At 46.3% G+C, this 15,692-nt stretch overlaps 1 protein-coding gene across 4 annotated transcripts in view; it reads left to right on the top strand.

Annotated features, from left to right (window-relative positions):
* MPPED2 (metallophosphoesterase domain containing 2) overlaps positions 1–14,302 on the top strand; it is a 164,507-nt gene extending 150,205 nt beyond the window's left edge. For all 4 annotated transcript variants that reach the window (XM_037040430.1, XM_037040432.1, XM_037040431.1 and 1 more), the window contains exons 5-7: positions 6,267–6,382; positions 9,737–9,850; positions 12,914–14,302. In XM_037040430.1, the coding sequence (XP_036896325.1) occupies positions 6,267–6,382; positions 9,737–9,850; positions 12,914–13,032 (349 nt within the window). In that variant the 3' untranslated portion in view covers positions 13,033–14,302. The remainder of the gene's footprint in view (positions 1–6,266; positions 6,383–9,736; positions 9,851–12,913) is intronic.
* The last annotated feature ends 1,390 nt before the right edge of the window (positions 14,303–15,692 follow it).

The following is a 15,692-nucleotide window of genomic DNA, read 5'->3' as shown; positions in this document are numbered from 1 at the left end:
CGTAGTCTGTGCCCACACTCACTTTCCCCAAAACAAGAATGGCTAACTTTTACAGACCACCAGGTTCTTGTACCTCTAAGTAGCATGCGCAACACTGGCTTTTAGGTCTGGGATGTGAGCCCTTGCGTTTTCTCCTTTGTAGCTTGCAGGCAGAGCTCCAGCAGAGCCCACCTGGGCCTTCCAGGCCCTCACCTCTGCAGGAGGCACCTAGGAGGCTCTAGGAACAAGAGTCCTGTACACCAGAAGGGGTCAGTCCACGGATGGACCGTGGGCTCCATCTGCGGTCAGGGCACATACCTAGGTTGTGGGTTCAGTCCCCTGTCAGGGCACAAACAAGAGGCAGTTGATTGATGTTTCTCTCTCACATCAATGTTTTTTGCTCATATCAATCTCTCTCTCTCCCCCTGCCCCGCCTCCATCTCCTTTTCTGTCTCTCTACAGTCAATAATCATATCCTTGGGTAAGGATAAAAAATAAGAATCCCAAGTCTTCGTGACAAAGCCTTCCCAGGACCCTTCTGTCCATGGAGAACTTGTGGCACTGACTGACGCCAGGGCTGAGACCCTGAGCAGCACTTCTGAGCTGAGCAAGTACCAGGTTCTCACTTCCAACCCCTGCTTTCCTGGGGCACGCCCAGCCCCCACTGAAGGAGGTAGGGGAGTAAACAGCCATTCACCTGTCCAAGCCTAGGATTTATGGCCTGGTGCCGCCCTGCTGCCCACAGCACCGTGTACTGCAAACACGAATGACCTTTGCTTGTGATTCCATCTCCACCTGCTTCCACACAGAAAACCTGTTTTGTATTGACATTGTTTGAAACAAGTTCTGCCTCCGTGAACTCCCTCAGTGCCTGCTCCCGACTTTCAGCCGAAGAGGCCAAGCGCCTCTAATTCCGAGAGCAAGAGAGAGGCACCTTGAAAGCATCCCGGGCTTCCATCCCTCTGGGTCTTCCATCCAATCGCTTCAGGCCACTGACGTGTTTCCCTTCCTAGCAGGATTTTCTAATCCCTTTCTCTGAGGGGATGGGTTACAGGCTCTGATTGGCCCACTGGCAATAGGGTGCTTTGTGGGATGTTTTCTTACAAGTTGGTTCCCAGGTGGCATTTGTTAGTCACAGCTAATTATGAAGTCCTCGGCTGAGGCCATAGGCATTGTTCCCTTGCATTCCTCTCTCCTCCTTTCCCCCCCCGACCCCCCGTTGCTGTAGAACAAAACCCACCGTGGACTCTGGAGGTTGGGAGGTTGGGAGGTTGACTGCGGCACACGTTTTCCAGTGAATCCCCGATGGGCTCACGGCTCCGGTTTCGTGTTTCAGGTTGAAACTTCACTGGGTAGCGCATCGTTCATTGATGCTGACACATTCTGTCTCGACTCTGTGTACTTATTCCTCCCGAAATGGGCTCGGTCCTTTACAAGCACTTTAGGTAATTCATTGCAAGCAATTCACAGCATTTACTCAGAACGTGGACAGGCTGCACAGAATTTTAGAACGTGAGGGTTTCTGGATCATAGATCATCAAGGGCCCGGTTTTGCCAGCTGTGCTCAGAGGGGCAGGTCAGAAAGGAGGAGGGGGCAGAGTGAGCAAGCGAGGTCAGAGCTCCTTCTCCCCAGGAAAGTGCCCCCACAGGTACCTGCTTTGGGTATGGGCTTCTGCAGATACTTCCTGCAAACCTAAAACCAATCCTGAAATCTAGTAATCAAATCCACCCCTTTGTTCATTTCTCAGCAGGGGAAACTGGTCCATTGAGGGTCTTTCTCTTCTTGAAGGTGCACATGAGTTGGTGAATTGATTGCAGACTGAGAATTAACACACGGGTCTGCCAACTCCTGTGTGCCCCGTTTACAATATTACGCCAGGCTGGGAGAATTCTGGAACCCGTCACTGGGCTGCTTTTCCTATTGCTTGGCCACTGTCTTGTAGAAAAGGCCTTATCTAGAAGATCTAGAGGGACAGAAAACATCCTGGAAAAGCCATAGCGACAGAGTCACCCTTAGGTTTGTTGTGTTTGTTTTTTTTAAGAGAGAGAGAGAGAGAAACATTGATTTGTTCCACTTATTTTGCATTGGTTGGTTGCTCCTTATGTTCGTCCTGACCTGGGATTGAACCTGCACCCTTGGCTTATTACCAGGACAGTGCTGCAACAGAGCTACCTGGTCGGGGCCGCTCTTCGCTTTTACGAGGAGCCACCTCAATCACTCGACGCCATGGCACCGTCCGAGGCTGTACAGTGCACAGCCTACGGGACTGTATGGAGCAGGCCTGGTTTTTCCTTTATGTGGGTGAGAACTGGGATAGAGCTCCAAGATTTTAGTTCGGCACTGTGCAGAGGAAAAACACAGGCTTTGGAGCAAGCAGATCTGGGTTCAGATCTGAGCTGACAAGTCACTTAATGTTACTGGTCTTCAGCATTTTTGTCTAAAAATAGAGCTGATAATAATGTAGCTCAAGAATTGTTGTAAGAAATTAAATGTAATAGTCTACGAGAAACCCCGATGTAAAGCAAATAGGGGACTTGGTAAAGGTACCCTTTCCTACCACTTAGTCTCGCTGTTGCTCTCCTGCGCATACAGGTTTGAGTCTGAATGAGAGCCAGGCATTTTTCAAGTTTGCCCTTAACTTGGAAACTTCTGGATTTTGTCACAAGTTTAATGTTAACCAAGGGAAATCTGGGGTATCTGTAGACCGGGGGTCTGTCTGAACCTTTTACAGTGAAGTCATAACACGGAGCGTTTCCTGGGGGAGCAGGGCTGTGAGTTTCTAAGAGAACGTTCTTTCAGAGGAAACTGGGGAGACTGGAAAACTTAAGTCCTGTTTCTTTGACGCTGGAAGCCCCTGGGCCGTCCGGGGGGTCAGAGGCCGACTACCCTCCGACAGTCGCTGGCAGCGAACTCAGCCCCTCATTGTACCGGCATCTTGAGTGTGCGCGGGACCCTTTCCGACCTTCTTTGTGTGCCATTCAGACGGAACCCCAGGCCCAGACGCTTGTTTTCAAAATCTAGGCAAACAGATGTTTTTGCTTATTTTTCTCCCTCTCCTGCCAAAATGCTCGCTGAGTTTTCACTGGGTTTTGAACTTGCCCTTTTTCTTTTCTTTTTACTCTGAAGACCAATCATGGAAAAGGGTCCTTGTACAATAGAACTGAAGAGGAAGAATGGGCATTGCACACGGGGAAAGCTCTGTTTTAGACTCGAATGAAATAATGTTTTCCATTCTGAAGGCAGGGAAGCCGAGAAAACAAGGCAGAGTGAGATGGACTAATTGAGCCCTGTTGGAGAGGGTCAGCCTGGCATTTTCCCCACGCCCCGCCCCCTGGCAGGGAGACTGGGGTAGGAAAGCAAGCGCTGCCTGTTCCGCAGAGGAAGCCAAAAGCGTGTGGAACGGAGCAAGGCAGTGTGGCTGTGGAGGGCTGTGTTGATTAAACACACGCTACGTGCCACCAAGGCCATTGCCACTCATCTCTGAAGTTGCGTAGCCAGCTCGGACCTGTTAGATACCGGATTCACAGTCTACTGTCGCTGCAACAAATCACCACAAGTTTCGTGGCTCGAAACAACACACATTTACTACCCTACCGTCTTGGTGGTCAGAATTCTGACCAATGAGAGCTGGGCTCAAATCTAGGTGTCAGCAGGGTCGTGTTTCTCTCTGGAGGCTCTTGGGGTGGGGGGTGGGGGTGCTTTTCTTGCCTTACCTTTTCCAGCTTCTAGAGGCTGCCCACATTCCTCGGCTCTTGTTCTCTTCCTTCGTCTTCAACGCCAGCCACGGCAGGTTGAGTCCTTTCTTACACTGCATCGCTCCAGCCTCCTCTTTTGTTTCCGTCCTCCACTTTCAGGGAAGCTGGTGGCCTACCCAGGTAATCCAGGATGGTCTCCCTAATACCAGATCAGATGATTAGCTCCTAAACTCTGGGGCAAACTTAATTCCCCTTTGCCAAGTAAGGTAACATTTTTACAGGTTCCAAGAAGTAGAACATAAACATATTGGGGTGGGGAAAGATAGGTACATACAACATTTCTACACTAAAAGCAATCATTGTATATCTCAGGACTCTTTCAGTTGCAACAAGCAGGATCTCACTCAAGCTAATAAAAAGAAGATGGAGTCAGAAGAAAAATGCAATTGGCTGCAGGCACAGCTGGATCCCTAAGCCCGACAGGGTCATCAAGGCCCTCTGTTTCTTGGCTTTCTTTGTGGTGGTTTGATAAGGGTTTCAGAGAGGAAACCGTGACTTCTTTTTAGGTAGCACTGGCAAAATCTCGAGGGTGACTCTCATTGGCCTGATTCGGGTCATACATACATCCCTAGACCAATCACCATCCAGGGAGAGACAGTCCATGCCTCATTCTAGAGCCCACGTACTGAGTCGGAGAGGGAAAGGTTCCCCCGGGGAAATTTGGGTGCTCTTACCACAAGAAAGAAGAAAGAACTGAGCAGGCAAAGACCATTGGTGTCCACTATGCCATCTTATTGCTGGATTTCAGACCCATGGCATAGATACATTATTCCAGTTAAGAGCTCATTTGGCTTCAAGCTGCAAGACACTCAAATTTGAGAGTACAGAAGGCGCTCACCCAGGGCAAAAAAGTTCCACGTTAATTCAGGTAGTAATATACTACTAGAAGAGGAACTGGGTGGTGGTTTAGAGTATGGGTTTTACAGCCAGCCTGCTTGGGTTTATATTCATTTATTGGTTGTGTTTACTTGACTGCTCTGTGCCTCAGTTTTCTCTCTGTAAAATGGGGTTCATAATAGTACCCACATCATAAGCTTGTTGTGGGGTTTAATTATGTTACTACCAGTAGAGTGCTTAGGATAGTACCTTGACATAAACATTCAATAAGTAATAGCTGTAATAATTATTATTGTTATTATAGTACTATTGTTATCACAAATAAGCTTCCTGAGGCTGGCTTAGGGACTTGGAAAGCAGTTAGGAATGAAGTCAGACATTTACTTGGTTTCTCTCTCTCTGACCGGGGCTACATAATCTCCTATCTCTGGAAATTTCTCAAAGCTCAGCGGGAACTGAGCTTCTCACCTGTGGCGTGCATTTGCACTTGGCTGTTAGTTGCCATTCTTTCCCCTCTGGCCTTGACCACACACAACCGCCGTCAAGTGAATGAGTGTTTCTGAGTTCAGAGTCTTGAGCAAATCTGATTAGTCCGGACCATGATTGGCCTTAAATGAGAATGTACCCTGTTGAATTAGCTGTGACCTGCCAGGTGACCTCACTCACAAACAAGGTCTCCTCTTTCTGTGGGCATGGAAGGGGCGGCTTAAGTTGAAGGAGAAAGACCTATGCCAGAAAACTGACCAGCTTGCCTTTTACGTGCATGCGTGCCGTGACAAATTGGAAACTTCCTACAGAACAAAAGACTCAGTTTCAGAAAATAACGGTTACAGCTGGATACCTGGGACTAGGATAGCACTGAACTGCTTGGTTCTGGTGTAATTTAGCCTGTGGCATTTGTAGAGAAAAATCGATCGCTCTCCTGTTACTATAAATGGCAGAGACATTTTCAGCTCCAGTTAGAAACACTCATCAGATCGGCAAAGGCCCCGAAGCGTTGATCTCAAACCTCCTTTCTAGAGCAGGAGTTCCCGAGAGGGTGGGGTGCACTCACTGTCAGGAGGGTAGGTTCCAGAGTGACCAGCGGTGTCCCCAGAAATCTTCCTTTTGGTGACAGAAGGAAAATTCCACATTGGCCTTTGGTTCACTGTGTTCCATGTCGCCTTCCAGAGCCCCCGTGTTTTCCCCGTGTTCTCAGTGCAGTGTATTCTCCACGTACACAGGTGTCTGCCTGCAGAGCACTTGTCCTTTTCTCCAGGGACGGCAGTGAGAATCTTCCTGGGGAAGCAGTGCCACAGTGATGGGGAGGAAGAAGGGGTGCTGATGGGATTTCTTAGCTCTCAGCCACTACAGGATGGGTGGAAAGGCTTCGGAACCGGGCTGGGCAGCAGAGGAAGCAGTGCGATTTGGGGGAAGACAGAGCGTTGTTAGGATTTTGATAGAAGTCTGCCGGGGAAGTCTCCACTGCAAAGGTGCGTGTGCCCCTTTCTGGTCGAACCATTCGCAGGCTGCACACTGGCTTTCAGAGGGATTGGGTTTGAAGCAGTCAACAAAGAAGCATCCCGCTGCCAGGGCCAAGCATCAAAAGGAGAAAAGAGAGCCATGCAAACCGTGGGGGAATGTGCGGGACAGAACATTGCAGGGCAGCAACGAGGCTCTGCTGGCCTGATAGCATGTGTATTCTCTCCCCCAAGGACCCCGTGGTTTAATGGATGGGGCTTTAACCTGCCCAGAGGTCAGTCTCTGCTGGACAAATGGAACCTCATTCCTGAGGGCATCGACATTCTCATGACGCATGGACCTCCTCTAGGTAAGTGAAGCAAAGGGTGTCGTTTTGTCATACGAGATGCCTTCTTTCCCAAGCACCATGAATAAATGCTTCAGGGACATAATCATTTTCCTTCAATAAAAAAGCGAATACAGAAAGTGTCCATGTCTTTCAAGAAACCCAGGATGCTAATTAAACTCAGCAGTTCTGTTGGGCTTACAGGTGTTCTTGAAATTAAATTTTTTGATTTAGTCAAGTCAGGGAAAATCAAATGAGTATGGAGCTCCACAGTCTTTTGAGCTTGATAATTTATTTTAAGAACTGTATTCACTTTGGTGTAAGAGGGTAGGGAGTGGAAGGGAGATGGGGACCTCCCTCTCAATTACAGGACAGATGTATGCATGGCAGCGAATGATAGAAAATCTCATTCAAAGGAGCCCATTTTTTCCATATTATAGAGTAACCTGGGAGATCTCTCAAGCTAAAAAATTGTGCTGATGATATGAAAAAAAAGATTTTTTTTAGCTAAGGTATTAAATAAAGACTTACACTAAATATTACTTAAGGATACCTTATAGATACATGAAGCCGGTATCCAGGTTTAGATGGTTCCAGGCTCCTTTTAGTTACCCAGATTATGGGTCAAAAGATGATTACTTGACTGATATCATAGTCTTCTACTTTACTCACAAGCGGTTCGGCTTAGCCGCAGAGTATTTTCCAAACATGACTACCACCTTAATCCCCATCTACTCAGTGTCTGTTACGCCAGGACCCTCCCTTTTCAAACTCAGACGTGCTGAGGAAATTCAGATGGTGCACTTTCAGTGGGAGAGTTTTCTTTCTCTGTCTTTTTGTTTAAGTTGTGGTAAAATACACAGACCATGAAGTCCACCCTCGTAACAGATTTTTACATGTACTAGAAAACTTAATCATCTTGATTTGGCGAGAGGGGGAACACACTTCATACAAAAATAAGTGATCTTTGCAGCATTTTCTCCTGTGGCTCAGGGCTGTTGTCCGCGTCCTGTCCTCCTGCATGAGCCTGAAAAAAGAAAAAAATCTAACATGCCTCCCTGGTACAAATTTGCTCTTTGCAGAGATTTTCCCCTCCAAGCTGCCCTCACAAGGGAAGTGCTCTGTGTGTCACAAAGAAACACCGGAAGGGAGGACCAGGGCCTGAACCACGCTGGCACGTTTTAATGCCAGGGGAAACCAGGAGCAGGGGGCCAGGCCTGCTGCAGACCGGGAGGCTGTGGATTCGTGCAAGATGCAGCATTCCCTGACTTTTTCAATGTTTTGGAATCACCATCCCCGTGCTTTCCCCCCCTAACTCATACCACCCTATCCCGTGTTTTATTTTTTTTAAAGGTTTTATTTATTTATTTTAGAGAGAGGGGAAAGAAGGGAGAAGGAGAGGGAGAAAAACATCATTGGGTAAGAGAAACAAAGATTGGTTGCCTGTCTTGCACCCCCAACTGGGGATCTGGCCTGCAACCCAGGCACGTGCCCTAGCTGGGAATTGAACTGGTGACCCTTCAGGTTGCAGACCAGCACTCAGTCCACTCAGCCACACCAGCCACGGCCTATCCCATGTGTTAAAAGATCTTCTGTATCCACAGTCTTTATCAAGTCATAATTAATTCACTTCCCTGTTTAGCAGCCATTAGAGACTAACTAGATCTTTAAATTGCTCGTGAAATATTCTGCAGCACCGTCGCCCAGTGAGGGCCTCCACAGGCAGCGTCCCAGCCAAGTGGGCGCTTTCCCTGAGCAACCTGCCGGGGCCAGGCATGATTCTCCGCAGAATGTGTGTAGGGGGTGTCAGGGGGTTAGACATCCTCGGCATAGAGAACATTTACATGCCTGAAGTATTATTTGGAATATAACTTTGGACAGGTTGATGGATTCACAGACTGCATCAAGTAATTAAATTATTTGTACAAAAGAAAGCGGTAGTGATGGTTAAGTCCGAATGCAAGCCCCCGAAGAATTCAGACATCCTTGCAGAGAAGGCTACCCTCTCTCTCTTTGCAAACAGTAAAGATGAAGTGTTCAGAGCGCGTCCGTGCGTAGAGCACAGCAAGGTCTGGAGTTGTCAAATAAAAGCTCAGGCCAGGTTTTCATAAGGTAAAGCCAAACCTCAGCCAGTACAGTTGTCGGGATTCTTGGGAAAAGGCTGGCTTGGCAGGTAGGAGTGGGTGGTGGGATTGGCCTTGAATTTGCCCCTTCTGGGAAGGGAAGCCATGGCGCCATAGGACTTTACTATTAGGGAATGAGCAAGGTGCTTTCTCTGGTGATTGCACGTGAAATGAAGTATTTTCCCTCTTCAAGAAAAACACTTCCATGAGGGAATGTGCCAATTACTGTGGACTAAGGATTTTTTCCCTCTAATTAGCACACTTTTAAAACCCCTGGTTGGATTTTTATAGGGCCCCCACTTCCACCGGATGTTCTTCCCACACTCTCTGGCCGGTATTCCCCACCCTGCGGCTGACGCGTCTCTACAGAGATGCTAAATCTGCATTTCTCCAGTCTCACCAGAGTGGAGTGGACTTGCCTGTCCCTTTCTGCCGCATTGTTTCTAAATAGTAAGGATCACCTAATGGAGCTACAGAATGGATTCCCACTGATGAGGATTTAGCCTTTTGTCCCACCTGCCTTCCCTAACACCCCATCCTGCTGAGGCACTCGGACCATAATCACTCAGATAGCTGACTTTGGCTATAATTGATGTCAGTTTTTATGGATTTTCTGCATTAAGTGTAGAACTAAGTGGCTTTTACGTAAAGGTAGTCAATTAGCCCCAGCTTCCCGCATGCCACCACGAGGTCACCCTTGCTGCTTGTTGCTAGCGAGGGAACTGGGGGAGGAACTTGGTGTTTCCAAGTGTTGGTCATCACGGAGCTCCAAGAGTTAAGAGTGGATATAACTGAAGAGAGCAAGGTATCTTGTGGCCAGTTCTCGGGCAGCCCCTCCCAAACAGTCTTCTATGGATTGTCTTGGAAGTAAACTGCTATCAGAAAGGTGTAATAAAAAAGAGAAGTAACTAAATCCGGAGAGAAAGAGATATTATGGGTCTGCCGGGAATAAATGTCATTGGACCCATGAAGAAGATTTGAAACCTGTGGCTGAATAAATCAAATCCGTTACAGGAAAAAAAATGTTAATTAACAGGAAGGAAAAAAGTGGAAATAAAAAAAAATTTTTTCAGGAACCTAAAGAAGACAAAGTGACGAGTGAAAAGTTCCTTAAAAGCCATTGTGAGCTTTAATGGAGAGGCTAGGATTACAGATAATGTAATAAACCTTCTGTGAGTTATGGCTTCCTGAAAGTCTAAATGAAACCTTACCTGAAGAAAGAAAATTAAGAGTATTGATTGCATTTTGCCCTTAGGTTTTCGAGACTGGGTTCCAAAGGAACTTCAAAGAGTGGGCTGCGTGGAGCTTTTAAACACAGTCCAGAGGCGAGTCCGACCCAAGCTCCATGTGTTTGGTGGAATTCATGAAGGTAAGACCGGAAGAAAGGGACCCATGACATACTGTGTCGTTTACCCGTGATCCCATTCCACAGTGGGGACCTTAGCTGTCCTGGGAGTAGCTGAAGTAGTTTTCAGTCTCTTCCTACCAGGGGGAACCCTTTCATCAGGTAAAATGCAAGGAGAAACACCTGTGCGTAATGCTGATGGTTATGTTATACGGAGCTGGGCTGTTTGAAACAGAGTAGAGAGTGGGAACCAGGTCTGGCCCACCTTACAGAAAGCCCAGCACTGCCCCAGGCAGCTTCTGGAATTTCAGGGACCTGATGAGGAATGTTTGATAGCCGCTGCTGAAGAGCAGCTGGGAAGTAATAAAGGACCAATTTTCTCTTCAAGAGTGTCAGAAGAGATGGCCTGGATATTAGACTAAGTAAGTCGTATGGTCTCCTCCTACCTCTAAATACTGTGTCTCGTATAGAATGCATACAGAGACCCAGGAAGACAAGACTTCCTTTTTTTATATATATTTTATTTATTTATCTTTTTAGAGGGGAAGGGAAGGAGAGAGGAAAGAAACATCAATGTATGGTTGCTTCTCGTGCATCCCCTGCAGGGAACTGGCCCCTGCCGGAAACTGGCCTACAACTCAAGCATGTGCCCTGACTGGGAATTGAACCGTGATCGTCTGGTTCGCAGGCCCGCGCTCAATCCACTGAGCTACACNGAATGCATACAGAGACCCAGGAAGACAAGACATTCTTTTTTTTTTAAATATTTTATTTATTTATCTTTTTAGAGGGAAAGGGAAGGAGAGAGGAAAGAAACATCAATGTATGGTTGCTTCTCGTGCATCCCCTGCAGGGAACTGGCCCCTGCCAGAAACTGGCCTGCAACCCAAGCATGTGCCCTGACTGGAATTGAACCGTGATCATCTGGTTCGCAGGCCCCCGCTCAATCCACTGAGCTACACCAGCCAGGGCCAAGACAAGACATTCTTGAAAAAATAACTTCGCACGTGCAGTGAAGACTCTGTAGTAGAAGTAGCAGGGACCTGTACATTTGCACATAGACGTTTTCTTACTAACCTCGGAAAGCCATTTCAGACTTCTGAGAAATCCTCAGCACTGCTAGCTCCGGCTGAGGTTAAACAGAATAATTGAATCTCCCCTAGATGAGAACTCGTCTTGTTGCCATTGTCTGCCTTTCACAGCAAGCTGGAGTCAAGTTCATAGAACCTGAAAGTCTCCTGGGAAGCTTCGGGGTTCTAGGTTGTGTATGTCCTCCCTTTTGCAAACCGGGGGGAACTGGGCCTTTGGGCAGACACAGAGCGCTCTTTTGGCGGGCCTCATTTTCCGGCACTCCGGCCTCTCCCAGTTGCATCCATTTGTGCAGTGGGTATGTGTACGTAGGCAGCTGCCCTGTTCTCTCCATCTCCTGCTTATAGCTGTTCTCTAAAGTTATTTATGAATCTGCATTTGAGGGGTTTAGATCTATGTACCTGATGAAGCCACAAAACAAGTTTGCTTTTCAAAACCCACAAATCCAGTGGCTTCCTGCTTTAGGCAGGTAATAAAGAGCATATTGAAAATCATCCTACCGAGGCCAGAGAAAGTAAGTGAGCTCTGAGTGCAGGTGCCAGCTAGGTGGATGAAAAGCGGGGGTGCAGCTCCCCAAGAGTAGCAGATGTCTTCCTGCCCTGACTGAAAAGGAAGGTACTTCTCGAAGGCACGGTACATGACTCGAGGTGGGGTGAGTGGGAGCTCAGGTCTAAGCAGCATTTCTAAGGACAGCTACCAGGTTTGGATTCCTGCAGCATGCCTATGGGTTTGCATTTCATCTTTTTTTAAAAATCATTAATTAGCTTTACACTAGCCAGACAATTGGGGAATTCCACTAAAGTCCCAAAATAATAAACTTGCTTAAAAGGGAGGAGATCATATTCAAATAAACTCGTCTTGATTTTACTTGCTTAAGACAGCTGAGGAGGGCAGAGAGAGGGCAAACACCAGCCTCCTGATGGAGAAAGATAACAAGACTTTATGACCCCAGAACTAAACAGTGCACATTTTAAATGCCTCTTTTCTTTTCGTAAGAGATTTTTCCATTCGCCCTCATTAAGCTCTCCACAGGCTTACTTGGAGAAATTTTAGCAATTTGGAAGCGGGGCAGGGGACCTTCTCAGTTATTTCTATAAATCCTGGAAATTTTATTTTTTTCACGGGCATATTTTTCTGTGCCATAGAGCCTGATACCAACATAGATTTGCAAACTTAATTGCAGAAGCTATAAAGGAAGTGTGCAAATTGGCAGCAGTGCTGCAAATTTCAAAGTCTGAAAAATCATAAAAGGATCGTACATACCAGAGACCCAGAGAAACTTTCTTAGCATTCTTCCAGTAAGTCACAGGAGATTTATACTGCCCGTGGGGAGTGTTTTTGCTTGACCCCAGTGTCCAGGTAAGCTTAGAAAGCATAGTCCTGGGGTGATGTTTCTCCAAATCACTTGGACAAAAGATCACTTTTGAGTGAAATGGGATTTAGCGTCAAAGCCACACAGTTCAAGTCAGATAAGATTAGTTATTGTTAACTCTCATTGAGGCAGTGTCGATGTTATTTCAGAGATAAGGTGCCAAGCCTCCTCCTCTCCTAACCTCCAAGGCGGCACTCCCTCCTTCATTCATCCGAAGACTGGGGTTTGGATGTGTGGCCCTGAGTTGGTGTTCCTCTTTCCGTCCCCGAGAACGCAATAGTTAACACAGGGCTTTGAAATGAAAATCATATTCAAAAAAGAGGGGGCGGATTTTTTAATATTCCAACTAGCCAAGACACTTTACAGCCTTCCTCTGACAGATCTACTATTTAAATAAAGAAAAAGGAAGCACTTTTCTTTGAAGTAGAGGATTCTTCCTTTAAAGAAAGTAGAATAAAACCAGGCTGTTTTGGAAAGCTGTTATGTCCGGAGAGGCTCCCTGAATTCCATCTCACTACCCACCGGCAAAGACTTTGTTGTTTGTTTGTTTCCCTTGCCTGATGGCCCTGCATTGAGTCTCTGCTATTTGTGTATATTACAGTAAGCGTGACACTCTCTCCCCGCAGGTTACGGCATTATGACCGACGGTTACACAACGTACATCAATGCCTCAACGTGTACAGTCAGCTTTCAACCGACCAACCCTCCAATTATATTTGACCTTCCAAACCCACAGGGTTCCTGAAGCTCCGAATGCCCCATTGGAATGTGAGGGAAGGTCTATAAACTGCCATTTTTTCTAATTGCAAATTTACATTCTCTTACTGGTTTATTTCCAAATCCTGTGAGTTCTTTTTGTAAATTGTTGGAACAAAAAAAAATGATGCTAGAGGTTGTGCTTCTTCTTTATTATTATTATTATTATTTTTTAAATGGGGTATCCATTTGAAATCAGAGGAGCGTTGTGAATTTGTAAAATGACTTCTGTTTTCTCAAAGGCCACGCCATTGTAAATTGTTAGTGTTCACCAAAGGACAGCCAAGCTTTCTTTTTAAAAGGTGATAAGAGTCTTATTTCAATATGCTTTAAGCTGGAAGAAAAAGAAAAAAAAAGAAACAGGCAGGCAGTGTTTTAAAAACCCACCAGATTTGCACAACTGTTTAAGAGTATTGTTTGAACTGTTTTTTTTTTTTTTTTGATGTTTAGCTGTTGTTGTTGTCTTGGTAGAGCTTCTCTTTCTTGCAGCTGTGGCCCGGGTCTATAGTAATCTTTTCAACAAAAGGCGGCGTGGCAAAAGACTTCCCTTCACACTGTGGCTATAAAGCAAGTTGTGTCAAGGGAAGAAAACAGCCCTCATTCAAAGGATGGCTCAGTTCATGAGATCCACACTGTGGTTATACAAGGTCTCATTGTTTGTTCGTTTCTTTTAAATTATTTTAGCTTTAAAAATATGGAAATGGAATCTGTCAAGAGCAGTAAAAAAAAGAGTGTGCAGACTCCTTCTTAATATGGGTTTATATATATAAGTATTTTTTGTGTATTATGACTAAGTTAGGAGTTTAATATTGCCAAGGACAGTGGAGCTGCCAGATGGGTGCGATAGAGCTGGGCGTCCAAAGTTTGAAAGGAGCTCACACATTTTCTCAGAACTCAAGGTCTTAAAGAGCTTGAGTTAAATCTAGGTACAGTTACAGGTGTGTGTAGACTTTAATGGATGCAATGGAAGCTAACTAAAATAAGGCTTAGTTGTCCTTTATATTTAAATCCCCTGAATTGTCTTCTTACTTCCTCCCCCCCCCCATTTTGCACTGTGTGTCGATGCAATCTTCGCTAGCACAAAATATTGTCGCTAATAGTCATTTCTGTTTTCCCATTGTAAATGCTGTTGAGCTTTATTCTATTTTATGTTATCTTGTTAATGAAATTTAGGAAAGCAGTTGTTTCTTTAAATTTATTGTGATATTCTATATCTAGCGGCCTTTATATGCAAATAAAAATTGCAAGATTTTTAAATCCGTGCTGTTTGGAGGATTGGCTGGTGGAAGGATGGTGACTGAGCCCTGGGGGAGGGGAGGAGTTATTCACATGCAACATCAGTACTCCCTTTCAGAAGAATTAAAATAAGTGACTTTTTTTTTTCAAAATTTCAATAAATTTTTATTACCCACCATTCATGGGCTGGCAGGTCGATCGATAAGGCACTCAGGGTACTCTTGCTTTCCATCACACGGTCATCTATCTTGCCATAGATTTCTGAGGGTGAAGATTTCTCTCTGGCCAGTGTCATTTCTGTGGGGCAGAGTGCCCGTGCAGTGGGGGCTGGGGGCGCTATTGTGCGCATGTGACATGTGTGGGGGTGAGGAAGCAAACCCCACTGGGTAATGGAGCAACCACTACCCGTTCTCCTTTGTCCCCAGGAGCAGCTATCTCCCCCTCACTATTTTTTGAATGATGGATGCCACTGAAATGTCATGGCAGCCAGGAGGTGGCAGGCAGTGGGGCAGGGGAGATTGTGTTATGTCTTTGTTCTTTTCTCTGGGAAGAACCACTGAAGAAAAGCAACGTGATCGTGAATCTGCAGTATATCCCAAAAGTCTACATTTCCGTGCCCATTGGGCTATATTCATCCACGTCCTCCTTCCTACCCAGTAGAGATTCTTTGGGGTAATTCCAGGAAACAATTCTTGATTTCAATACCAGGAGAATAGGAAGAATGCCGTAGGCCAGAATTCCAGCTCAGACTCACATATAACCGTTTCAGGCCCTCATGGTTGTCTTGGGTGCCACCCAGCACCCGTGTGGACACTTTGAGCTTGCAGAGCAGATGCCTCAGCTGCCCAAGCACAGGTGGCCCATGGCCATAGTGAGTAGCTAAGACGTGCTGTGAGCAGTTAACCCTCCTCTCACCTGCTCCATCAGCAGAAGAGGGTGTTGACTTCAGGCCCGTGCCTAGGGAGCTGGAGTGAGAGGTAGACTGAATGGAAATTTCATCCAGTTACTGTACCGAGAAGCTAGGCTCAGACTTCTGGGAATGTAGGCTTTCCAGAAACAGGTGGCAGATCATGATGACAAGTGCATGTGCACAGCCCTTGAAAGCTCGTCTGGACACAAACTAATTAAGCTTAGCACCTACTAGAATTGCTTTTCATTGTGCAGGGGCAGGAAATAGCCCCGTCTGCAGAATCTACAGGGTAGACTGGCTTATGGACAGACCCCCCCCTTCGGCCAGTACATGCTCCCACTTCATAGGCATGAACTGCCTCCCAGAGGGGCAGGAGTGACTGTCCCAAGGCCCCCGACGCTCTCTCCACTGAGCCTTATAACGAAACATTTGAAAGAGCTTTTATAAATCAGGTGCTTTCTATTTTTCCATGACCAGACACTCTGCTGAATGGTCTCCTGTTT

The sequence above is a fragment of the Sturnira hondurensis genome, unplaced genomic scaffold (assembly GCF_014824575.4).
Source record: "Sturnira hondurensis isolate 20B ecotype Veracruz unplaced genomic scaffold, ASM1482457v3 Scaffold0002638, whole genome shotgun sequence".
NCBI classification, from domain to species: Eukaryota; Metazoa; Chordata; class Mammalia; order Chiroptera; family Phyllostomidae; genus Sturnira; species Sturnira hondurensis.
The sequence above is the reverse complement of the archived record's forward strand: the minus strand, read 5'-3'. Positions and strand labels throughout refer to the sequence as shown.